The sequence below is a fragment of the Lithobates pipiens genome, unplaced genomic scaffold (genome assembly GCF_037356315.1).
Source record: "Lithobates pipiens isolate NorthernLeopardFrog02 unplaced genomic scaffold, aLitPip1_a1.2 Scaffold_4, whole genome shotgun sequence".
NCBI classification, from domain to species: Eukaryota; Metazoa; Chordata; class Amphibia; order Anura; family Ranidae; genus Lithobates; species Lithobates pipiens.
The window spans coordinates 1,680,764-1,707,879 of record NW_027507852.1 but is presented as its reverse complement, the minus strand read 5'-3'; the positions used below and the strand labels follow the sequence as shown (position 1 = coordinate 1,707,879).

The 27,116-nt window shown below is 44.2% G+C and overlaps 1 protein-coding gene across 1 annotated transcript in view; it reads left to right on the top strand.

The window, feature by feature from the left end:
* The window catches only part of LOC143956661 (uncharacterized), an 82,820-nt gene that overhangs the window by 29,806 nt on the left and 25,898 nt on the right, over positions 1 to 27,116 (top strand). The window contains exons 7-10 of the mRNA XM_077466848.1: positions 21 to 122; positions 3,108 to 3,212; positions 21,075 to 21,149; positions 26,327 to 26,434. Of these exons, the coding sequence (XP_077322974.1) occupies positions 21 to 122; positions 3,108 to 3,212; positions 21,075 to 21,149; positions 26,327 to 26,434 (390 nt within the window). The remainder of the gene's footprint in view (positions 1 to 20; positions 123 to 3,107; positions 3,213 to 21,074; positions 21,150 to 26,326; positions 26,435 to 27,116) is intronic.

Genomic DNA, 27,116 nt, shown 5'->3' with positions numbered 1-27,116 from the left:
ATTGATTGTTCTTTTTAAAGGAACAGCTACAAATGCAGTTTCTATGGCTTCCGTCTCATCAACGTCAAATCAAGATGAAAACGCTGTTGCAGAAACATCACCAGCAATACACTTCTCTACAGGTAAATCAGTTAAAATTAATAGTAAAGAAGGTTTTCTACAGGAAATAACTGAAAGTAATGAGTGTCTTCTTGTAAGCAACAGAAAAGCATGCATGGCTCTACCAGTGTACAGAATAACTTTGAATAGATAGCTATAGAGTAAAGAATTAAAGCGCAGCTGAAAATCCCTCATGGTAAATAATATATGTTGTTACGCCTACGTTCTTTTTAAACTTTATTTTACTCTTCCGTTTTCAGATCTTCTGATGCCTCAGATACTAAGAAACCATTTTTTTTATAAGGCCTTATTCACCTACTTAAGCGTACACCAATGTGAGGGCTGTGTTTTACCTAAATGGGATACACAGGTGTTCCTTGTATCCGCATGCAGGCAGTCCCATTCATGTTGATTGGGATCTAGCGGCTGCACGGTCACAGCCGTGGCTCCCTATTTGACATCCATGTGGGTGAAGATGCGTGCAGGTCTCCGAATACGGATGGTGTGTCCGTGCATTTGCTGTGTCTCAACTGACATGAAAGGGACTGCCTGCATGTGGATGCATGAAACATCTATGCATCCTATGCAGGGATAACATTGCCCTCACATAGGTGTATGCTTACATATGCCCATGTGAACAAGGCTAATGCTGGCCCAGTACTTCTACTGATCAGATCAATTTAGACTTTAGACCCATTGCCTCTCCAGTGTATGTCCCTTTTTTTTACTTTACCTTACTGTACCAACCTGTATGGCAGTGTGGTAGGTGAGACTTGATCTTGACTAGAACAATAAAGTCAAAAGAAGATGTTTGTGTTGTATAAGTATATGGCCTGTTTTGGGGTGTCCAGGATCCCCTCAAGATAAAGTTCAGAGGGTAGACTAAAGTCAACTGTCTTAAAGAACTATCATTTACAAGTTCCTCTTTTCGGTCTGTTGGAGTCAGAAGAGCAGTACTAAATGTACAATATAGTGATCTGACCGTACAACTGGGTTTGTAGTTGGATCAGTTATTTTGAGACCCAAATGAAAAAGAAGGTGGAAGTGTATGACCTTTTGTGAGTGACAGATGATATTTCTTGAGTGGATCCCAGTGCTGACATAAAAAGATGTTCTTCTCAAACTTGCTTCTTATCAACACAGGTTAGGTATTGAAGTCTCCAAGGATGAGCAACCTGCGGTGGTGTACAGCCAGCACAGTCATACTACTAGTTATTTCCTGAAATGTAAATGAGCAACATTTTAAAGCTCTTTCCCCCAGATAGTTGCACATTTACACATTTAAATGAGTTAGATGGGCTAATGAAGATGAGTCTAAGGTTCAGTTTGGTTTTAAAGCAGATTTCAACTCTCCCACCCTTGCGGTCTTGTCTTGGGCAGAGAAATACTGAGTAGTTATTTGGTACTGTTCCTTCTAGGATAAGTCCTGCATTTTTATCTAGCCATGTTTCTGTAATGTGACCTTTTCTGTCTCCATAATATTAAAGGATAAGTTCACTTTTTCTAACATGTTACATATTACACCCAAGGCTGGCCGAAGGCATTGTGCTTCCTGGGTCCAACAATGAAATGTTGCCCCCCCCCCCAAAAAAAATCACACCCACCAAAAGGCCACCCCCTTCAGAGAGGAGAGAAAGAGATACAAAGTGCCCGCTCTGCTGCTCATTTCGCAGGGACTGAACTGGCCAGTAGATGCAGAACACCAGTGTGTACTCCTACTTCCTGGTGGTGGTGGAATGCACAATGGGGCGGATGTGATGTCATCAGCTGGAAATGATGCAAGACGTTAGAGGTGAAGTGGACATCATTTCATTGGTCCCTGTGAAATAAGTAGTAGAGTGGGCGGAATGGGCGGAACGGGCTGGCTGGTGGGCATTTACCTCCCTCTGAAAGTGCCGCCCAGGACCCATGGTAGGGTGGGTCCTGGTTACACCCATATTCAGGGTGTAACATGTTAGTGCTGCAGTTTCCCCCACCCCCAACGCCCCCCCCCCCCACATCCCTACTGTAACAGCAAGCTGAGGATCTTCTCCCTGTGTCTGCTGCCACAATTAAAAAATTAAGCGGCTGTGTGGGGCCCTGCCCACCTGGTTGTGTCACTCATTCACAATATTCTGTGAATGGGAAACTACAACTGCCGACAGCCTCTGCAGTTGTCAAGTTGTAGTTTTCAATGAACTACCACGTAGCTGTTGAGCGCTGTGGTAGTTCATTGAATGTTCCTGTCAGTGTGTAACTAAATGCTAAAAGCACACAGCTTACACACAGAGTCTGAAAGAACCCTGCATAGCACCCACAATCTGATGATCATGGGTGCAATGCCTCGCAGACTCTCAATAAAAAAAATAACAAATGCACCCCTGCAAAAAGATGTGCAGTTATCTTTTGTATTGAAAAGGTGAACTTATCCTTTAACCTTAGATAAAGTCTTTCATTTCCTAAATTAACCTTATCCGTTCTGTGCTTGCAGATCTTATTATCAGTTGTAAACTAGGCACGCACACTGTCTGTCCTAACAAAAGGTTCAAGATCTCAAGGCTTAAGTGGTACATTGTATGTTAATGCACTTAAACAAATATGTTCCCTAGTCTGTCCTCTAATTGCAGTTTGCAATCTCTTCTAAACAAAAGAAGCAGTCTTTTGAGTCCTATGTATAAGGCAGACCATAGATGGTGTGATTTTCTGTGGTTACACAGCCACTGTTGAATGGGGAATCCTTCAGAGTTATTTTATTCTTCCACGGGGGGGGGGGGGGGGGGAGGGGGAGCCATCGATGCCACACAATGTTTATTGCTAGTGGCTATAGCCGTTGGCCATAATCTTATGTAAAAAATCCGATATGCTGGTTGTACTTTTTTACAATTTTTTACAATTATTTTAGGTATGCTGTGCAAATTGGAATGCATAACAAATATATAGTGGAGGTTTCTCAAGTTTATGTGCAAAAGTTGAAATATACATTAAAACGATGTGACCTATGGTCTATGTGTTTTTTTTTTTTTTTTAAGGAATATCTATAAATTCAGTTTCTATTGCCTCTGTCTCATCAACATCAAAACAACATGAAAACACTGATGCAAAAACAATATCATCAGAAACACACTCCTCTACAGGTAAATCAATAAAAAAAAAAATCGTAAAGATGGTTGTTTACAGCAAGTGTATGAACTCCCAATGTCTTAATGTAAGCAACAGAAAAAAACTTGAGTGATTCTACCAAAGTCATATGACAGCCTGAAAGTGATTAGGTGGCTATAAAGTAAATTAAGTGTAACTAAACCCTCATAGTATAAAAATATATGCCCTACTTAAAGTGTTACTAAACCCAAAACCTGCATTCACTATATCTGGTCTTCCACAGTACACAGAGCATGGAAATGCAAACGTTTTAGTAAATATAAACTGCTAAATACCTTTTCTCATCAGTGGTATATAGCAGTCTTGTGACTTGTATCAGTGTCTGCTTAAAGCTTGTAGGAGGAGTTTTCATTCTCCCCTGATCCTCTGTCTGGATAGTGCTAATTGGCCCTGTACTGATCATATGCACTCTCCCAAGAAAAAAAAAAACTCTCTAGCAATACACACCAAGCTGAGCATGTACAGCATGACTCCTAATGTTCTGTTCTACCAATAGATGAGTTGGAGTCAGTTAAAGAAGAGAAGGATTAAAGAAGACAGGGTCACACAGCCTTTATACACAATGCAGAGGATTAATGCCTTAGGTTCCACAGTGAGTATAACGGGCATGCTTTACTGCATACAGACTGGACTGATTTTACTGTTGTGGGTTTAGTAACAATTTAAGTAACAGTACACATGCCATGACAGGGACCGCAACAGAAAGAGTACACAGTTGTGCCTTCTAAGCAATGCATTAATACAGTGCAAAAAAGTTGGGGTTGTAGATAAAACCAATTTTCTAGAGCGTGTTGTAATCCCACAATGTTACTACAATGGTACTACATCACTGCACATTGCAATACACGGGGACAGGGAGGAACAGAATGTGCTACTGTCCTCTATTCCCATGTAATACAGAGCGTTTGACGTAAATATACATTTTAAAAAAAGTGTGCAAACATTTAAAAAACAAATAATAAGGTGTTGGTTTGGATGCTCAACATAGGGCACTATCAAAAGAATATTTGTAATAATGAGAGTTTAAATGTACTTTAACTCTTCCTATTTCCACTCTCAGTTCCTGACAAAGGTAGGAAGAAGTATGAAGTAATATGCTAACTGTAAAGTGTTTCCTCTTTTAATAAATATAGAATCATAGAATGGGCAATGGTTTACACCTCATACAGTTATTGCAGCATGAAACATCTGACGATTAGTCAGTGTATCTGTTAACCTCAAGAATCCTCAGAGAGATTTTGACATTGTTGTAAATTATGGGGGGTGGCATTTATAAAGAATATTACCCCACATTTGCAGGGTAATATTCAGAATGGTTAGTTACATTTGCCAACACCTGTTATCCTATGGGGATCAGTGTTACGTGTACTATGTACTAACTAACTTTTCACATCCTGGGTCTATATAAAGCATTTGAAGGAGTGATTCCATCATTTTGCCATGTGGTGAGTAGCAGGGAGACTTTCCTTTCTCCGCAATATCAACTCTAGCTAGAGTCTTTCATTTTGTGTAGGGCGCAAGAGGACCTTATTTTGGCACTACCGATTTGTGTACTGGGTGGTATGAATATACTTGAGACCCCCATGGAATCTTACTTCACCTGCCCACAACCATTATATATGTGTATTTAATATCTAAGACCTATGCCAAAAAATGCTAATTTCAAAATAGCTTGAAATGGGTTAGCAGCAGTCAAGGGTTTTTTATCAAGTCAAGGTCAGATGCAGTTTTACATGAGTACTGTACAAACCATTCCCCTGTGTAGACAGACATATTGGCAAAGTTCTGGAGGTAAGTTTATAGTGTTATAATGTACCTAGGTTCCGCAAGGATGGCGACTGTATTACCATTACCTCTAGTGTAGACAGACTTATTGTAGAAGTGATTCAGGGATTGTATGTGTAGCAAGGTCCCAGGCCTCCTTCGGTCTAATGAGAACATCCAGTGCCAGAGACAGCTGACATCCTTCTGTATATGGTGGGTTGTGAGGCATGGTGGGTGCAAGATAGTTAAAGTCATTGGGTGCCAGACACTTCTTGAATGCAAAAGAGATTTTTATTTCTCTTAATAGAACTTTGGGAGAGAGGGGTTAGGGTCAGGACACCCTTAGGTAGTTGCAAGATTAATTGTAAGACTCTGAGACTTCAATAGGAGGACAGCCATGCAGGGAAAGGCATCCAGCAAGACCCCACATCTGCACGTGTAGGAATGCTGTCTCCTATGGCAACAGTCTTTAATAGTTCCTAACACAAAGTGTTATTTTACTTCCACTACAATCACTTCTCGCAGTTGTTCTTCAGCCCACTGAACTCCCATTCTCTCACTAGACTAGATGATTCACTGACACTGAATCCCTTGAGCTCCTCCAATCTTCACGGCGGTATCTTCCTCAAGCGTCACCCCTGCTTCTCTGCTGGGCCTCTAGCTTGGAATGCAAGATACCTCTCAAGCTTTACCCCACTGGCCTGCTCGGTCCCTGGCTTGACTCACAAGGCTGCTTTGCAAGCGTCACCTTCGCTGGCTGGGTCTCTGGCTTTATACCCAGTGAAGTTTCCCGATTCTTCACCATCCCCTGTTGGTGAGAATACCGCTCCGATACTTGCTTCAGTTACTAACTGTGGTCCCTGGTAATAAGATGGTTGGTCTCTTAGTGGCGACAGCTTTCCTTCTACCTCCGTCTACGACAGGTTCTCCGACCAGCAGAGCCGTCACTTTTGGTTGGACTGCTAGCCACAGTCCCAACCCTGCACTGCTCTCTTGCTTCTGGATATGCCCTCAGACAGCCTAGCAGCAAGATGTGCCTGGGATAGGCCCAATCTCCAGCCTAGCAGCCTGGATGGTACAACACACAACCACCCAGACAGCTGTCCAGGTGGCACAGAACACCGATCACCTGACTCTACCCAAATATATATAGGTTTTCCCAGCAGGCCAGGGTATTTCAGAAAACCCCTACCCATTGACTGAGATACCCCATGTACCCATAACCTGACCTTGCAGTGCCCTTCTCTTATCTAGTACCACCAGGTACCCAGCCACCTAGTGGTAGAAGAGAAAAGTGCAATAAGGTCAAACTTAGGGAGAAATCAATTGATCTCTAAAAATTAGCCAAGATGACTATTCCTGGCAAGCAGAGTTTTGAGGAGCAACCCTGCCTAAATTCTAGGGTGCTACGTATGTATTCACACTTATGTCACAAAGTTTGAAAATCTGAGACTGAGGCCCACCCAGGCCAATGTAGAACTATTAGTCTTAGCAAAGCTTGCTAGGACTTCTTCATATCACACGATGAATCATGCTGGAATTGTCTGCTTCTACGTACAGCGGTACCTTGGATTACGAGCATAATTAGTTCCAGAAGAATGCTTATATCAAAGCGAGTTTCCCCATAAAAGTCATAGGAAAATCAGATAATTGTTCCACAGTAAAAAGAAGGGGAAAACACCACGCTATACCAAATCAACAGAAAAACCAGTAGGAAAAAACAGCTGCCAACACTTCAAACAAACAAAGTTGAACAATTTAAAACAGAAAATAGTGTAGCGCTTCTATTAAGTGAATGTGTAGTCCCATGAGGAAAGTGATCACAGAAAATCAAATTAATCGGTAATCACATGGGAAAATCAATAATCACATGGGGAAAGTCCATAATCACAAATAATAATGAATAGAGTCCTCTATAGTGTGACTGGTGCACAAGGGGTGTGATGAAAATTCTTCAGAAAAGATAGGCGTTTCGCTAGTCAAGTACAACCCGATACGTCAGCTTGTCAGGAGATATCAAAAGAGTGGATAAAGTACTCTTACCGAATATGGTGGACTCACACGGTCTTACGACGGTTGAGTCGGAAACGCTTAAGGTCCAGACCTAGGACCAGGTGGTAGATTGGTGCGGGTCCGACCAGATGTTGAGAAGACTCCCAACGACTGAAGGCCCTGGGAGGTGTCTCACGGGGGGGTTCTCCGGAACGTTCCTCGGGGTGTCCAATTCGGATGTGACTCAAATGGAATTGTAACTCCAAGCGAGGAGTGGGGAGTTTGTAGAGTTTAGAACGAAAAAGAAAAAAGAAAGCTCCACATGGTGCGGGTCAAAAATATTAACCGTCAGGTTTTTATTAAAAGGTCATATAATTAAATGAAAATTATACCCCACATTGCTTTTATTTTGTTCATTTGTGATCACTAGTCATAATAATTTTCATTTAATTATATGACCTTTTAATAAAAACCTGACGGTTAATATTTTTGACCCGCACCATGTGGAGCTTTCTTTTTTCTTTTTCGTTCTAAACTCTACAAACTCCCCACTCCTCGCTTGGAGTTACAATTCCATTTGAGTCACATCCGAATTGGACACCCCGAGGAACGTTCCGGAGAACCCCCCGTGAGACACCTCCCAGGGCCTTCAGTCGTTGGGAGTCTTCTCAACATCTGGTCGGACCCCCACCAATCTACCACCTGGTCCTAGGTCTGGACCTTAAGCGTTTCCGACTCAACCGTCGTAAGACCGTGTGAGTCCACCATATTCGGTAAGAGTATTTTATCCACTCTTTTGATATCTCCAGACAAGCTGACGTATCGGGTTGTACTTGACTAGCGAAACGCCTATCTTTTCTGAAGAAATTTCATCACACCCCTTGTGCACCAGTCACACTATAGAGGACTCTATTTATTATTATTTGTGATTATGGACTTTCCCCATGTGATTATTGATTTTCCCATGTGATTACCGATTAATTAGATTTTCTGTGATCACATTCGGATCCTCCTCATGGGACTACACATTCACTTAATCGAAGCGCTACACTATTTTCTGTTTTAAATTGTTCCACAGTGACTTCTATTATATGCAGAACCGTATGTGGCCAGAGGTGGGTGGGTGTCAGTGACACTTGGAAACCGCTCGGATGCACCTGGAAACACTCAGTTCATGAGTGTTTCCAAGTGTTCCGAGTGGCTCCGAGTGCATCTGAGGGACTTTGAGTGTCACGGGGCCCCCGCACCTCTGGCCAAATGCAGTACTGCACACCGCAGTGGTTTGAATCCTGCTCGTTTTGCGAGACAATGCTCGCAAAACCAAGTCAGGATTTTTTAAAACAATAGCTCGTATTGCGAAAGGCTCGTTAACCGCATTACTCGCAATCCAAGGTATTACTGTATTTCTCTGTACAGTACTATTTCCATCCCTGGTGTAATCTTTTTTTTTATCTATAATTTCCATATAAAAGACACTGGGGACCCATTAGCTTTTAAGTCATGTTAAAACTAGAAATCCTATTGCTTTGGTCTCTTTCAGATCTAAAATTAAAGACCCAGAATGGCTCCCTAGTAAGCCTTGTCTCTGAAAATTCCAAGCATGTCCATAAACACTGGTTCTTTTTTTCTTTGTGTGTAAAAATTTTATTTTTTCTTCATACTTACCTGTAAAATCCATTTCTTTGAGTACATCATGGGACACAAAGCAGCCATATACATTACTACCTGAGTTATGCACCACCTATAGGTGAATGGACACTGGTTAGTGATGGCCGAACGGTTCGCCCGGCGGTCGTTTCGCGGCGAATTTCCGACTTTCGCCGTCCGCGGGTTCGAACGCCTTTTTCCGTCGTTCGCCCCGGCGGACTTACGTGTTTAATGTATACAAGAACTTTAACCTTTCGTGACACGTTTATCATGTGTTACAGGACAACCAATTGAGACATGACAGCTCATGGACACTTGGACATTCCCCCTAACCTATAAATACACCCGATCCGGTGGCCATTTTACATTCTTTCTTCTGTCACTGTAGGGAAAGGATCCTGTGTGGAGTAGGGACAGAGAAAACGCTAGCTATTTGGTACACAAAAGTTCTTTTCAGGACTGGTATAGGTGTTAGGTCAGCAGCCTGAGTTTCTTTTGTCAGTTTAGATAAAGGGACAGAGCGCTGTATGCTGCTATTTTAGGGACAGCTCAGCCAGATTAGTCTTTCTTCATCATCATCATCATCATCATCATTAGCTGTTACTATCAGGTCCACAAAAGAGCTGTTCCAGCTAATCGTTCCAGCCTACTCTTTTTTGCCAATTTGTATAGGGACAGGCAGGAAGCAGTGTGTCAGGCAGTGAGGATAATTTTAAAGACTTGCTGTTACTATTAGTTCCACAAAGGTTCTTTTCAGGACTGGTATCAGTGGTACGGTAATAGGCTTGTACACGTATAATATTCTTTCTTCCAAATATAGAAAGAATATTATACTTGACTGCTGCCCTTCTGCTGCAGTCTGCTAATCATTCACAACTCACTTGTTCCACAAAGCTCTTTATCAGGACTGGTAACTTGGTCTGTCTAGGGTGCTACGGTACATAGGCTTGGGTGCGGTACAGTCTGCTGTTCTGTAAGGACCGCTATCGGTCCACAATACATAGGTTTGCCGTGCACTACTGCTGACCGCTGCCCTATACTGCAGCAGTCCTTCATTGGTATAGGGACTGACGTACAGTCTGCTAATCACTAACACACAACCTGCTTGGTCCACAAAAGTTCTTATAAGGACTGGTAACTTGGTATAGGGTGCTACGGTACATAGGCCTGAGTGCGTTACAGTCTGCTGTTCTGTAAGGACCGCTATCGGTCCACAATACATAGGGTTGCCGTGCACTACTGCTGACCGCTGCCCTATACTGCAGCAGTCCTTCAGCGGTATAGGGACTGACGCACAGTCTGCTAAACACTAACACACAACCTGCTTGGTCCACAAAAGTTTTTATAAGGACTGGTAACTTGGTATAGGGTGCTACGGTACATAGGCCTGAGTGCAGTACAGTCTGCTGTTCTGTAAGGACCGCTATCGGTCCACAATACATAGGGTTGCCGTGCACTACTGCTGACCGCTGCCCTATACTGCAGCAGTCCTTCATTGGTATAGGGACTGACGTACAGTCTGCTAATCACTAACACACAACCTGCTTGGTCCACAAAAGTTCTTATAAGGACTGGTAACTTGGTATAGGGTGCTACGGTACATAGGCCTGAGTGCGTTACAGTCTGCTGTTCTGTAAGGACCGCTATCGGTCCACAATACATAGGGTTGACGTGCACCACTGCTGACCGCTGCCCTATACTGCAGCAGTCCTTCAGCGGTATAGGGACTGACGTACAGTCTGCTAAACACTAATACACAACCTGCTTGGTCCACAAAAGTTCTTATAAGGACTGGTAACTTGGTATAGGGTGCTACGGTACATAGGCTTGAGTGCGGTACAGTCTGCTGTTCTGTAAGGACCGCTATCGGTCCACAATAGATAGGGTTGACGTGCACCACTGCTGACCGCTGCCCTATACTGCAGCAGTCCTTCAGCGGTATAGGGACTGACGCACAGTCTGCTAAACACTAACACACAACCTGCTTGGTCCACAAAAGTTTTTATAAGGACTGGTAACTTGGTATAGGGTGCTACGGTACATAGGCCTGAGTGCGTTACAGTCTGCTGTTCTGTAAGGACCGCTATCGGTCCACAATACATAGGGTTGCCGTGCACTACTGCTGACCGCTGCCCTATACTGCAGCAGTCCTTCATTGGTATAGGGACTGACGTACAGTCTGCTAATCACTAACACACAACCTGCTTGGTCCACAAAAGTTCTTATAAGGACTGGTAACTTGGTATAGGGTGCTACGGTACATAGGCCTGAGTGCGTTACAGTCTGCTGTTCTGTAAGGACCGCTATCGGTCCACAATACATAGGGTTGACGTGCACCACTGCTGACCGCTGCCCTATACTGCAGCAGTCCTTCAGCGGTATAGGGACTGACGTACAGTCTGCTAAACACTAATACACAACCTGCTTGGTCCACAAAAGTTCTTATAAGGACTGGTAACTTGGTATAGGGTGCTACGGTACATAGGCTTGAGTGCGGTACAGTCTGCTGTTCTGTAAGGACCGCTATCGGTCCACAATACATAGGGTTGCCGTGCACTACTGCTGACCGCTGCCCTATACTGCAGCAGTCCTTCATTGGTATAGGGACTGACGTACAGTCTGCTAATCACTAACACACAACCTGCTTGTTCCACAAAAGTTCTTATAAGGACTGGTAACTTGGTATAGGGTGCTACGGTACATAGGCTTGAGTGCGGTACAGTCTGCTGTTCTGTAAGGACCGCTATCGGTCCACAATAGATAGGGTTGACGTGCACCACTGCTGACCGCTGCCCTATACTGCAGCAGTCCTTCAGCGGTATAGGGACTGACGTACAGTCTGCTAAACACTAATACACAACCTGCTTGGTCCACAAAAGTTCTTATAAGGACTGGTAACTTGGTATAGGGTGCTACGGTACATAGGCTTGAGTGCGGTACAGTCTGCTGTTCTGTAAGGACCGCTATCGGTCCACAATAGATAGGGTTGACGTGCACCACTGCTGACCGCTGCCCTATACTGCAGCAGTCCTTCAGCGGTATAGGGACTGACGTACAGTCTGCTAAACACTAATACACAACCTGCTTGGTCCACAAAAGTTCTTATAAGGACTGGTAACTTGGTATAGGGTGCTACGGTACATAGGCTTGAGTGCGGTACAGTCTGCTGTTCTGTAAGGACCGCTATCGGTCCACAATACATAGGGTTGCCGTGCACTACTGCTGACCGCTGCCCTATACTGCAGCAGTCCTTCATTGGTATAGGGACTGACGTACAGTCTGCTAATCACTAACACACAACCTGCTTGTTCCACAAAAGTTCTTATAAGGACTGGTAACTTGGTATAGGGTGCTACGGTACATAGGCTTGAGTGCGGTACAGTCTGCTGTTCTGTAAGGACCGCTATCGGTCCACAATAGATAGGGTTGACGTGCACCACTGCTGACCGCTGCCCTATACTGCAGCAGTCCTTCAGCGGTATAGGGACTGACGTACAGTCTGCTAAACACTAATACACAACCTGCTTGGTCCACAAAAGTTCTTATAAGGACTGGTAACTTGGTATAGGGTGCTACGGTACATAGGCTTGAGTGCGGTACAGTCTGCTGTTCTGTAAGGACCGCTATCGGTCCACAATAGATAGGGTTGACGTGCACCACTGCTGACCGCTGCCCTATACTGCAGCAGTCCTTCAGCGGTATAGGGACTGACGTACAGTCTGCTAAACACTAATACACAACCTGCTTGGTCCACAAAAGTTCTTATAAGGACTGGTAACTTGGTATAGGGTGCTACGGTACATAGGCTTGAGTGCGGTACAGTCTGCTGTTCTGTAAGGACCGCTATAGGTCCACAATAGATAGGGTTGACGTGCACCACTGCTGACCGCTCACCTATACTGCAGCAGTCCTTCAGCGGTATAGGGACTAAGAGTTTTGTCACAGGGTCATTTAAAAAATGACATGCAGAGGAAGAGGCAGGCCCTTCCGCAGGGGTGGTAGGGGTAGGGCAGGAGCAACAGGCTTGAGCCAAAGTGGGAAGTTGCAGAAGGTGCGTTCAATTACTTTAAAGGATGCACCAGACTTGGTTGAGTGGCTCGCTCAGCCTTACTCTTCTGCACCCTCCTCATCCTCTCGATCTGCACCCTCTTCTTCACTCTCTGCTATGTGCACCCCCAAAGACACTACCACCAACAACACGACCACCACCACCACCACCACATACCTTCCGCTTGAGTCACTGGAATTATTTTCCGATCCATATCAAGAGGACATTTCTGATGCGCAGCCACTCTTGGTATTGGATCAGGAAGAGGAGGTAGCAACAAGCGCTACTCAGCAGTCTGACGCCAGTACCCAGATCAGCCCAAGGAGGAGGTTGGTCCCCGGTGTTGCTGCCTACTCTACTTATAGCGGTGGGGAAGGTGACGTTGATGATGACGTGTCTAGTGATGTCACGTGGGTGCCCACAAGAGAGGAAGAGGAGGGGAGTTCAGAGGGAGATATGGACCAGCAGATAGGGAGGAGAAGCAGCAATGACTTACATTGCACAGCAGGGACAAAGCAGACTGCAAATGTATCAGGAGCGAGTCATCGACCATGTACGGTCACATCTGGCGCTCCCAGGACACCGGCACATGGCTCCGCAGTGTGGGCTTTTTTTAACGTGTCCGCTGCTGACAATAGCGTTGCCATCTGCAATCTTTGCAGTCAACGCGTTAGTCGCGGTAAGCCCAATACTCACCTAGGGACGACCGCCTTAAGAAGGCACATGAGCAGCCATCACCGAGCCCAGTGGGAGCAACGGAACACACAAAGCCACACTGCAGGCTCTCACCGTCCAGCCTCGTCTTCTACTTCTCCTTCTCCTCTCTCCTCACAATTGTCCTCCACTCCACCTTCCATCACGCCAAGCTCACATTTTTCTGCAAAAAGGCAGGCTTCCGTGGGCCTAATGTTTGAGCGTAAAAAAATGATGACGCCGGATAACCCTCTTGCCCAACGGTTGGCGGCTGGCTTGTCAGAACTCATAGCCCGCCAACTACTGCCATATAAACTGGTGGACTCGGAGGCCTTTCGCAAATTTGTGGCCATTGGAACACCACAATGGAAGGTCCCAGGAAGGAAGTATTTCTCAGAGAAGGGCATCCCAGAGCTATATGGCCATGTTCAGCGGCAAGTGAATGTATCTCTGGCACACAGTGTCGGTGCCAAGATACATCTGACCACAGACACGTGGTCTAGCAAACACGGGCAGGGAAGGTATATCAGTTTTACTGCCCACTGGGTGAACCTTCTGACGGCCGTCAAGCATGTAACCCGTGGCACCCGTGTAGATTTGGTTTTACCGCCACGGATTGCATGCAGGCCTGACTCTTCTTCTCCTCCTCCTACTCCATCCTCCTCCCTCTCCTCCTCAGCTGCCTCCTCCTTTTCCGCTGCTAGCGTCTCTTCCACTGCACCGCCCAAGCTCCCCAGAACCTATTCCACATGCCAGGTGAGACGTTGCCATGCCGTGCTGCGTCTGTTGTGCCTGGAAGCAAAGAGCCACACTGGCCCGGCACTCCTTTCAGCTTTGCGTTCACAGGCAGATGAGTGGCTAACACCGCTCAATTTGACAGTTGGTAAAGTGGTGTGTGACAACGGTGCCAATCTGCTTAGCGCATTGAAACAGGGCAAAATCACGCACGTGCCGTGCATGGCACACGTCTTAAACTTGGTCGTGCAGCGATTCCTTGTCAAATACCCTGGGGTCCAGGACATCTTGCGGCAGGCAAGGAAAATCTCGGCCCATTTCAGAAGATCTTACACGGCCATGGCTCGCCTTGCTGACATTCAGCGGCGACACCATCTGCCGGTCAGACGTCTTATTTGCGATTGCCCGACGCGATGGAACTCAACCTTCTATATGCTTGATAGGCTGCTCCAGCAGAAACGTGCAGTTAACGTCTACCTGTATGAACTCTGCGAAAGAAACGGTTCTGGGGAGCTGGGTTTTTTTTCACCGCGCCAGTGGCTGCTCATGCGCGACACATGCAGACTTCTGCGGCCATTTGAGGAGATCACCAAACTGGTCAGTCGCAGCCATGGCGCCATCAGTGACATGGTACCTTATGCCTTCTTTCTGGAGCGTGCATTGCGTCGTGTCATTGATCAGGCTGTGGAGGAGCAGGAGCGGGAAGATGAGGAAGTCGCAATGCTGGATGAATTCCCAGGGGGGGCTACTCTATCTGAGACAAGTCAACAACAGGAGTCTGATGAGGAGTCAGAGGAGGATGGTGCCGGGGCGGATGAGCAGGAGCAAGAAGAGCATGCTTTAAACCTTTCTGGGATCCCTGTTGTGCGAGGATGGGGAGAGGAGAATGAAGAGGACGACATTATCCTGGATGATGAGCAGGAGCCAGGCCACCACACCGCTTCCACTTTAGTGCAAATGGGGGCCTTCATGCTCCAGTGTTTTAATAGGGACCCCCGTATAAAAAGCATGAGGGTCAAGGACCAGTACTGGGTGGCAACGTACTTAGACCCCCGGTACAAACACAAAATGGCGGAAATGTTACCGCCGTCGCAGAGGGCTGTCAGAATGCAGCACTTCCAGGCCTTGCTTCGAGAAATGCTGCATTCTGCTTTTGCGTGCGCTGGCAGAGGAGCAATTCCCACTCCCAGAGAAGGATTTGCGGGTACCAATCCAACAGCGCCTGCAAGAAGAGGCCGGTTTGAAGATGTGTTGGTGACTTCGGATATGAGGTCATTCTTTCAGCCGACCCATCGACAGGTGTCATCCGGATCCAGCATCAGGGAACGCCTAGACCGTCAGGTGTCCGACTACATTGGGTTAACGGCCGATGTGGACGCTCTGAGGAGTGATGAACCCCTAGACTACTGGGTGGGCAGGCTTGACCTCTGGCCAGAGCTTGCCCAATTTGCAATCGAACTGTTGGCTTGCCCCTCATCCAGTGTCCTGTCCGAAAGGACGTTCAGCGCAGCAGGGGGGATTGTGACCGATAAGCGTACTCGCCTAGCTCACCACAGTGTTAACTACCTCACATTTCTAAAAATGAATGAGGCATGGATCTCGGAGGAATTCAACACATGTGATCAGTAGACCATGTATATGTCTATAAACAATTTTTGGAATCAAGCACACAGACCTTCTTAATTCATTTGGCTCACTTCCCTGACCCAAAAAAGCACACCGTACTATATGCCCCTACCCTCCTCTTTGAAGAGGTTGAGCGGTGTCATATTTCTACTGGGGCTGCTTATTATGAGGGGTTCCCACCATCCCTGTGCTGTGCTGACTTCCTCCTGGGTGTTCTTATTATGAGGGGCTCCCACCATCCCTGTGCTGTGCTGACTTCCTCCTGGGGGTTCTTATTATGAGGGGATCACACCATCCCTGTGCTGTGCTGACTTCCTCCTGGGGCTGCTTACGGTGCTGCTGTCAGCGCTGTATGTCACGGAGCTGCTGTCAGCGCTGTATGTCACGGAGCTGCTGTCAGCGCTGTATGTCACGGAGCTGCTGTCAGCGCTGTATGTCACGGAGCTGCTGTCAGCGCTGTATGTCACGGAGCTGCTGTCAGCGCTGTATGTCACGGAGCTGCTGTCAGCGCTGTATGTCACGGAGCTGCTGTCAGCGCTGTATGTCACGGAGCTGCTGTCAGCGCTGTATGTCACGGAGCTGCTGTCAGCGCTGTATGTCACGGAGCTGCTGTCAGCGCTGTATGTCACGGAGCTGCTGTCAGCGCTGTATGTCACGGTGCTGCTGTCAGCGCTGTATGTCACGGAGCTGCTGTCAGCGCTGTATGTCACGGAGCTGCTGTCAGTGCTGTATGTCACGGAGCTGCTGTCAGCGCTGTATGTCACGGAGCTGCTGTCAGCGCTGTATGTCACGGAGCTGCTGTCAGCGCTGTATGTCACGGTGCTGCTGTCAGCGCTGTATGTCACGGAGCTGCTGTCAGCGCTGTATGTCACGGAGCTGCTGTCAGCGCTGTATGTCACGGAGCTGCTGTCAGCGCTGTATGTCACGGAGCTGCTGTCAGCGCTGTATGTCACGGAGCTGCTGTCAGCGCTGTATGTCACGGTGCTGCTGTCAGCGCTGTATGTCACGGAGCTGCTGTCAGCGCTGTATGTCACGGAGCTGCTGTCAGTGCTGTATGTCACGGAGCTGCTGTCAGCGCTGTATGTCACGGAGCTGCTGTCAGCGCTGTATGTCACGGAGCTGCTGTCAGCGCTGTATGTCACGGTGCTGCTGTCAGCGCTGTATGTCACGGAGCTGCTGTCAGCGCTGTATGTCACGGAGCTGCTGTCAGCGCTGTATGTCACGGAGCTGCTGTCAGCGCTGTATGTCACGGAGCTGCTGTCAGCGCTGTATGTCACGGAGCTGCTGTCAGCGCTGTATGTCACGGTGCTGATGTCAGTGCTCTGTATTACGGTGCTGCTGTCAGTGCTCTGTATCTCCTGCACCCTCTTGTTTGCCTACCCTGGTCCCTGACCTTCCCTCTCCTCCATTGCCTTCATTAGCTCCATAGTCCTGAATTGTCAGAACAATTTCCCAAATAAAAAAAAAATGCTTGTAGTTATCGATCCCAAATTCACCTCATACATGTATTATGCTATTGTCCAGGTGGTGGGACTACGTGCTACCCCCTAATAATTACCCCGTGGCCGCAAATTCGACCTAAAGGTTTGCGAAATTCGCCTCCCATTGAAGTCAATGGAGCCCGCGGCGAACGGTCGTTTTCGCGAACGTTTGTGTCCGTTCGCGTTTCGCGTTCGCGAAACGTCCCGTCGGAAGTTCGTCCATCACTAACACTGGTAGAATAACCAAAAACAGGAAGTGATCCCCTATATAACTCCTCACATACAGGAAGTACTCCAGTGTTGTAGCAAGAAATGAACTCCTTAAGAGAGAGGGGAGGGACCTCTGTGTCCCGTGATGTACTCAAATAAATGGATGAAGAAAAAAATCAAATTTTCTTTCTCATACATCACGGGACACAGAGCAGACATATACATTACTACCTGGGACATCCCAGAGCAATAACATTATGGGGAGGGAGACACACTGTCTCAAAATATCATCCGATTTCTACAGCAGCCCGTAAGACAGTCCTCTGCTGCCTTAACATCCACCTGATAAAATCTTGTGAACAAAGACCAAGTACCGAAGACTAAGTAGCGGCCTTGAAAATCTGCTCCACTGACGCTAAAATGAGCTCTAACCCCAAAGGGAGGAGCTTTAATGGATTTCATTGATTCATTCAAAAGCCTGCTCCTGTAGCACTGACAAAACCAAATTCAAATCCCAAGGGCAAACAGGTGATTTAATGGTAGGCAATAAGTGAGTCACTCCCTGAAGAAAAGTCCGGACCAGGCAATGTGAAGCCAAAATCTTCTGAAAGTAAACTGATAAGGCTGAAACCTGCCCTTTAATTGTTGTCAAGCCTAATCTTTTATCTAAGCCCAACTGAAGAAAAGAGGGAATTCTCTCTACCAAATATCTGTGAGGATGCCAATTTCTGGCCTCACACCACGCAATGTAAGCTTTCCAAACCCTGTGATAAACCTTCCTGGTGACCGCCTTTCTGGCATTCGCCAATGTACTTTCCACTGGTCCTGAGATACCATGATCCCCTCGCACTCTGGCTTCAAACAGCCGCACCGTCAAATTTAGCGACCAATAGACCACTGGTCAGAACTTGCCCAGTATTCAACTGAGCTGCTGGGCTGCCCTGCATCCAGCATGCTTTCCAAACAGCCATTCGGTGCTGCTGGAGGTTTTGTTACTGATAATAGAATGTGTCTGTCCACAAACTCTCACATTTATCAAAATGAACCAGTCCTGGATTACCAGCAGCTATAAATCTCTTGATGTCGATGTTGTTGATTAAGTGTTTTTGGGATGTGGAATCTATGCAGGAATTCTAGGTTGCCTAGCGTTAGGGGTGTTCGTTTCATCTGCAAGAATTTTTGGTGTTGGTTTCATGTGCACAATTAATGCCCAAAGACCATTTTTTTCCACGCCTGTTTGACAGGTGCATATCATTTCAATTTTTGACAGCAAAGCTAATTCTTGCTTTCATCACAAGTACCTCTATAGGGTTACAGCGTGAAGGTGCCACTGACCCCCAAACACCAATTTTTTCACACCTGTTTGATGGGTGCATACCATTTAAATTTTTGACAGCAAGGCCAATTTTTGCTTTCGTCAAGAGTACATCTATAGGGTTACGGTGTGAAGGCCCCAAAGCCTAATTTTTCCCCACCTGTTACTTCTATCCAAAGTCTGTGGAAGAAACACCAGAATTTATCCAAAAAATCTCTAATCTTGTTCCCAGTGCATTACATTGTGGCCTCATCATACAGACTGAGTCCCCAAGCGGTTGCTTACAAAAAAAGAAAGCTTGCAGGGAAAATGTCATTTTTTTGGCTTTATAAATGAAATTATTGCTGTACACAGTATGGATGTGACTTCACAGATATACTAAGGGGACCCCACAGGCACTATATTGAAAGGAATTTTTCATTTTTATGATTTCACTTTAACCATCATGAAATCACTGCTCATTTAAAAATGACATTTTTTACAAACTTTTTTTTTCATTGATACGTGTCCCCCAGGGCAGTACCCAGACCCCCATAACCATTGTATGCCCAATTACTTGCATATAAGCCTTCAAAATGGGCACATTTGATTTTTTCAGTTCGGGTCTCATAATTCAATGGGGTTTGTTATTCGGTTCCAAACTTTTGCAATGTTCCAAATTCTGGTGCGAACCGAACAGGGGTCGTTCGGTCCATCCCTACTGGAGAGGAAAGAACACTCAGGAAAGGCCTTGCAAGCATTTATCACCTCCCAGCCACCTTCTGGACATCCCCTTTCAGGGATTGGCTGGGGCATAATAAACATTCATACTGGTCATCCCTGCTCCTGTCCTTTTTTTCTGGAAGCTTCTTCCAGATGCAGGCAGGAGGAATCAAACACAAAGCTAGGCAACCTAGCCTAACAGCCTAACTAGAGGAGGGCTCTACATCAGTGCTGTTTTTATTTACTTTTTTTTACTCTCAGGGACAAACTTACTTTTTCCAATTGATCATAAATGTATTACAAAGAAAAAAAAAACATTCTGTCTGTTAACTTTTTATGTGACAGTAGTTATTATAATGTTAGAAAATTGTCTCATTTTGGGCACAGGAGGAATTGCAGTGAATCCTCTGATCCATGCACTAAAGAGCAAGTAAACCCTGATGGTTTTTACTTCCTCTTTGTTCCATGCAAGTAAAAGCATAATGGGCTAGTATCCATCGCATACTAGCTCATTATGTGCCACTTACCTTCAAACGAAGACTGCAATGTTCTCAAGGTCCCTGCTGATGGCTGCGTCCCTCTTTACCCCTCTTCCTTCCAGGATCGTGGACTCCGGCTCTGTTACTGGCCGGAGTCACGTGACGTCACTCCAGTGCGTGTGTTCATGCACTTTCTTCAGTGCGCATACAACGATGACGTCGGAGCAAGCGTATATGGTTAATATCTCCTAAATATAACAGGTTTAGGAGATATTTCCAGTACCTACAGGTAAGCCTTAGTATAGGCTTACCTGTAGGTGAAAGTGGTGTAAGGGTTTACAACCACTTTAAGGAATATCATTAAAGCAGACCTTTAGTCATTTTTTTACCTTTCCATCTATTAAATCTTCTGCCCTTGTTGTTTCAACTTTGGATAGTAAAACATTTTTTTCTGCCAGTAAATAACTTATACAGCCCACTTCCTGTTTCTTGTCTGGTCATTAGCCTAGGCTTATGACATCATGCACAGTGCTCTCTCTCTCTCTCTCATTCCCCTGAGAGTTTGCCAGGAAGGGAGGGGAGGATGAGTCATAAGAGGGCCAGTGAGAGCTACAGGGAAGCCAGACTTAGTGGTGGGGGATTTCTGCAGCATATATGGCAAGTACAGAATCACAGTATATATAAAATAATATGCAAAGTGGTTGGAGGAAAGCTTAAGAATGGCAAAGATGTTTTTATTTCAAATTATGTGAGCAGACTGCAGTGACAATCTAACATGTCCCGTCAACAGGAGAAACCAGAGATTGTAGTGGAGACATAGGAGATCAACACTCCTAGAAAGACATGTCAGTTTCTGAACAAAAACTTCGACAGGTGATTCTGTTTCAATAGAGTTGTGTTTTGTAGTAGTGGCAGGGGAAGAGGTATTTACTCACTTCTTTATGGGTACTGCTCATATTTCAAAAACTTTGACAGTCACTTTAACAATGATATTTCACACTGCATCGTTCAGAGATTTTGTCAAAGGGGCACCCTAACAGGTATATTTAAAGAAAAAATATGTTTATATTTCTTGTCGCATTGCATTGATAAAAATTATTTTTATGGAAATAGGTTTTAGAATATTTTACTACTGTCCTTTCCAGCATCTGCTTTACTGACCTCACAGGATAGCATGGTTTCGCAGTGGACTAACCAGACCAACGTGATCACAACTTCAGGTAAGGCTTTGTTCATCCAACCCCTGAGTTCCAAGTCAAATTGGGGTACCTGGGGGCTGGGGTCCACCAGAGGAGCCACCCTGAGGCAGAGCTTATAGAAATCTGTGGTACTAAATGGATGTGGCTGAGCAGGTATGGCTAATTAAGCAAAGTACAGCAGTATTGGATTATTCTTACTGAGTATAGAAAAATATGGCAACTTGGGGAACTTTTTGCTAAAGTAACATTTTTATCAATTTATTTTAGTGACAGGTTAACCAATCCAAGATTATGTGCAATATTACTACCTACAAGAGACTGTCAGAGATTGCTCACATGTTACAAAAGACTAATGCCTTGTACACACAGTCGGACATTCCAACAACAAAATCCATCGGATCTTTTCCAACGGATTTTGTGCCAAACTTGTCCTGCATACACATGGCCGGACAAAGTTGTCGGAAAATCTGATCGTTCAGATAGAGGTGATGTTCGTTACATATGACGGGACTACGTAGAATCTAGTAGCCAATAGCTTTGGTCTCGTAATTTAATCTGAGCATGCGTGGCACTTTGTCCGTCGGAATTCTGTACAAATGATCGGAAAAAGTCAGATTGGATTTTGTTGACGTTAAATTTTAGATCCAGCTCTCAAACTTTTCTGGATTTCCAATGGGAAAAGTCTGATAGAGCCCACACATAATCTGATTTTCCGATAACATACTGTAATGCAATCGGACCTTTTCCATCGGATAATCCGGCCCTGTGTACAGGGCATAACAGTGATTGCTTCCATATTCTAAAGATAGGAATGTTGACATGGCCTGTAAGTTTTCTAATCTTTCTTGTGTGACTTACGTTGAGGCTCCAAGCTTTCTATCTAGAGGTTACCTAAACCAAGGCTTTTAAAATCTTAAACACAATTGGTGATTCTAGTGCTTCTCATAGTATGATACAGTAATGTGTTTATTGGAAAAATATAATAATAATAATAATTGAATAGCTAAATCTGTTCACACATGTTAGAATCTGAGTGTAATATTTCCTTCCCATTTACAAATAATTGTTTACCTACTTGGATATACAGTATCTCACAAAAGTGAGTACATCCCTTACATTTTTGTAAATATTTTATTATATCTTTTCATGTGACAACACTGAAGAAATGACATTTTGCTACAATGTAAAGCAGCGAGTGTACAGCTTGTATAACAGTGCAAATTTGCCCCCCCCCTCAAAATAACTCAATACACAGCCATTAATGTCTAAACTGCTGGCAACAAAAGTGAGTGCATCCCTAAATGAAAATGTCCACATTGGGTCCAATTATTCATTTTCCTTCCCTGGTGTCATGTGACTCTGTAGTGTTACAAGATCTTAGGTGTGAATGGGAAGCAGGTGTGTTAAATCTGGTGTTATCGCTCTCACTCTCTCATACTGGTCACGGGAAGTGCAACATGGCACCTCATGGCAAAGAACTCTCTGAGGATCTTAAAAAAATAATTGTTGCTCTACATAAAGATGGCTTAGGCTATAAGAAGAGTGCCAAGACCCTGAAACTGATCTGCAGCATGGTGGCTTAGACCATGCATCAGTTTAACAGGACAGGTTCCATTCAGAACAGACCTCACCATGGTCGACCACAGAAGTTGAGTGCATGTGCTCAGTATCATAGCCAGAGGTTGTCTTTGGGAAATAGACGTATGAGTGCTGCCAACATTGCTGCAGAGGTTGAAGGGGTGGGGGGTCAGCCTGTCAGTGCTCAGACCATATGCCGCACACTGCATCAAATTGGTCTGCATGGCTGTCATCCCAGAAGGAAGCCTCTTCTAAAGATCATGCACAAGAAAGCCCACAAACTGTTTACTGAAGACAAGCAGATTAAGGACATGGATTACTGGAAAAATGTCCCATGGTCTGAAGAGACCAAGATAAAGGTATTTTGTTCAGATGTGTCAAGTGTGTGTGTCGGCAACCAGGTGGGGAGTACAAAGACAAGTGTGTCTTGCCTACAGTAAAGTATGGTGGTGGGAGTGTCATGGTCTGGGGCTGCATGAGTGCTGTCAGCACTGGGGAGCTACAGTTCATTGAGAGAACCATGAATGCCAACATGTACTGTGACATACTGAGGTCTCTAACATCCACCAGCTCTATGATGTTGTTATGGAGGAATGGAAGAGGACTCCAGTTGCAACCTGTGAAGCTCTGATGAACTCCATGTCCACGTGGGTTAAGGCAGTGCTGGAAAATAATGGTGGCCACACAAAATATTGACACTTTGGGCCAAATATGGACATTTTCATGTAGGGGGGTACTCACTTTTGTTGCCAGCGATATAGACATTAATAGCTGTGTGTTGAGTTATTTTGAGGAGACAGCAAATTTATACTGTTATACAAGCTGTACACTCACTACTTTACATTGTAGCAAAGTGTCATTTCTTCAGTGTTGTAACATGAAAAGTTATAATAAAATATTTACAAAAATGTGAGGGGTGTACTCACTTTTGTGAGATACTGTAAATGAACAGTTATTTAGGTAGACCCTATACTAGGCCCTTATATACACATATATTATCATTTCTAGAGGAGATTGTAGAGTGATTATACAATCTGATTGTATTGCATGTAACTAATTACTGTAAAGTTTTCTTAAAATAATTTTGTTCATAGGAAATTATATTTCTACATTACCGTACATTATATAAAGTTGCAACAATTATGTTACCCAGCAAAAGCACATTATACCAACAGAACATTATAGCGCCTAGTGAGAGCTTATAAAATTTCAAAAATGCTGCTATAACACTTTATATAGCATCACAATAGTACATAATGCCACATCGCAATTACTTTTATAATATACATCACAACATCAAATTAGTGCAGAGTATTTTCTTCAACCTGATCTTCCCAGTGTAGTGCCACCCCCCATGAGGACCGCTGGAAGATGATTGACCCCAAAAGGTTGCCCTGACCTTGCAAGCCTCCCGACACCTCTATGACACCCTGGGTTCAGACATATTTCAAAATGATAATACAATCATACAGTCACAAGAGCAAAGAAGTCCTTGTGATTTAGATTTAGCTTTCAGTTGTGCTAAAAGATGTTTTTTGTTACAGAACTCAGATGATTGACCAATTACTCTTCCCTTTTTTCGGATGGCTCTCTTTATGGTTTCTGTCAGGCAAAGGGTGACTTAAAGAAACCTGTTCTACTGTTCTTTTTATCCAACCCATAGTGCTTTAGGAACCCTTTGTTATAAGGTAGATGTTTATTTGTAAAACAAATAGCTTATATAGATAAACAAATAAAAATAAAACAATATTAAAACATATAAACTTTATATAAACATATAAACCTAAAATAAATTTAATACTCAACCTCCTAATCCAGCTGTCTGATGCCTGTTCTAATTTTCTGATAGTTTCTAATGCCGCGTACACATGACTTTTCGACATCAAAGGTCCAACGGAACGATTCCAGCGGACCATTCGATCGTGTGTGGGCTGCAGCGGACTTTTGATTTGCAAAAATCCATCAGACTTTAGAAATGGAACATGTTTCAAATTTTTCCGCCGGAACTCCGCCGGACCCAGTTCCTACAGAGAAATCCGCTTGTGTGTATGCTAGTCCGATGGACAAAAAACGGCGCGAGGGCAGCTATTGGCTAATGGCTATGAACTTCCTTATTCTAGTCCGGTCGTACGTCATCACGTTCGAATCCGTCGGACTTTGGTGTGATTGTGTGTGGCCAAGTCCGTTCATTCGGAAAGTCCGTCAGAACTCCGCCGAAAGTCCATCGGACCTAGTCCCTCGAAAAGTCCGGTCGTGTGTACGCGGCATAACAATTTTTGAGTTGCTGAACATTGTAATGTAATTGTTTCTCACCAAACTACTAAATAAGTATACGGTAAGCATGAAATAATTATTTTTTTCCCTTAATATTATATTTAGCACTAAAAAAAATACTGTTTTTTTATTTCTCTTTAATCACGTAAATATGAAAAAAAAAATGCATTAATAGAAGTCATATTTACCACTATCAGCCAACAGGTAGAACAATAAGCAAGTCTGAAACAGCAGTGAAGGTTTTTGATAGCTATTAGGCTCATTGGAGGCCTATATAAGTTAAAGGACAGACATCCTACCTACCCCTGTACTGGCAAAGACGATGACATTTTTACTAGCTGAATCTACCTAAAGCATAAAACGAATGCTGTTCAATGCAATGCATACACCTTGCAGTAAATGTTTATTTTTAAAAAAATTACTTGGTCCTATAAATGTTCAAAACTGCAACAAACATTTTAGAAAAATGGACCACAAAACAATGTAGTTACTAATTGAAACACAATTAATTACTTTCCTCTTGGTTTTCTTCAAATGCCGGTGCTAAATAATAATACATTTCAAAGTTTTGATTATATTACTCTGCTTCAAACACTTTGTGGTTCAAAGCAGTGGAGAGAATGGTTAAAGCGGGCACAAACCTTTGGGCCCTCTTCTTTGGAATTGTTGCCGCCCCCCTCCCCTCTCCTGATGTTATTATTACTTTATACAGAGTTAAAGTATAGGTATATAAGCATAGATGTATTTAGGGTAACGGCCCCCTTAAGAATGCAAATATAGGATTCATGAAGAGCCAATCAGGGCACATGGAAATTTTTAGAAATCTGTGGGAAGCTATATAAGGGACATTGGAATCACCTGGCATCAACATTGGCCTCTCTGCAAGCAAAAGAGCTCACTCCTGTTTGGCGCATGCACATTGTGTGGTGCTGACACCCTGGATTCGGGGGGGAGGGGGGGTCTTTGATAAATGTTATGCTGTTGATTCTGGCCCGAGTTCTGATAACTGGACCAAAATTTTAAGGTAACCTATGTATTTGTATTCTGTTTAACTACATTATTGGTGTAATGGTATATATGTATATGATTTATCACCAATAAAGTGCCACGGTCATTTCTTGCCACTTTCACCAAATGGTTTTCTTTTCACTAATTGATTGTATTTAGGGATTGTGTTTGGGGGTGGGGTGTGTCCTGCAATACCATAGCATGGAACATTTATACATTGTTGCTCAATGTACCTGGCAGATTTAGGAAAACAGTAAAATGAATTCCAGACAATTTCTGTTTCTTTTTTTTTGTGGCTCATTCTTCACATATAATATCACAGTACTTCTCTTTTCTAGATCATTCCACAACATGGATATTTTATGTTATTGGCGGCTGTATCCTCTTCATTTTACTGTGTGTTCTTCTGGTAGTTCTTATGCTTAGGGGCTACTTTTCCAGAACGGGTAAGTCTCTGTATTTTGCCATGGAACATTTGAAATTATGCAGATCCCTGCATAAAATGAGTTGTAACTCACATTGTACTCTTTTCACAAAAGGAAACTTTTTTAAAATGTATTTTTATTTCAGATGTATATGCACACATACAATAAACAACATTTAATGTATGTGGTTGCAGCTTGGTGTGAACTTTTTAGGGTTAGAAAAATCAGCGAGGAGGTGTTACAACACCATCCAGCTGCTTGTCAACCACCCGTTGAAAGGGGATCCACTGCTGATTGCCACAAGTGTTAATGAGTCTTTAAAAGCAGAACTTCACTATCTCAGTCAATACTGACTATTTTAATCCTTATGCTGCTAGGAAGGTATATTTTATTTACAGTGAGAGAAAAAAGTATTTGATCCCCTGTTGATTTTGTACATTTTCCCACTGACAAAGAAATGACCAGTCTATAATTTTAATGATAGGTTTCTTTTAACAGTGAGGGACAGAATAACAACAAAAGTATCCGAATAATGCATTTAAATAAAAGTTATAAATTGTTCTGCATTTTAATGAGTGAGATAAGTATTTGATCCCCTATCAATCATCGAGATTTCTGGCTCCCAGAAGTCTTCTATACAGGTCAAGAGGTGAGGTTAGGAGCACTCTCTTAAAGGGAGTGCTCCTAATCTCAGCTTGCTACC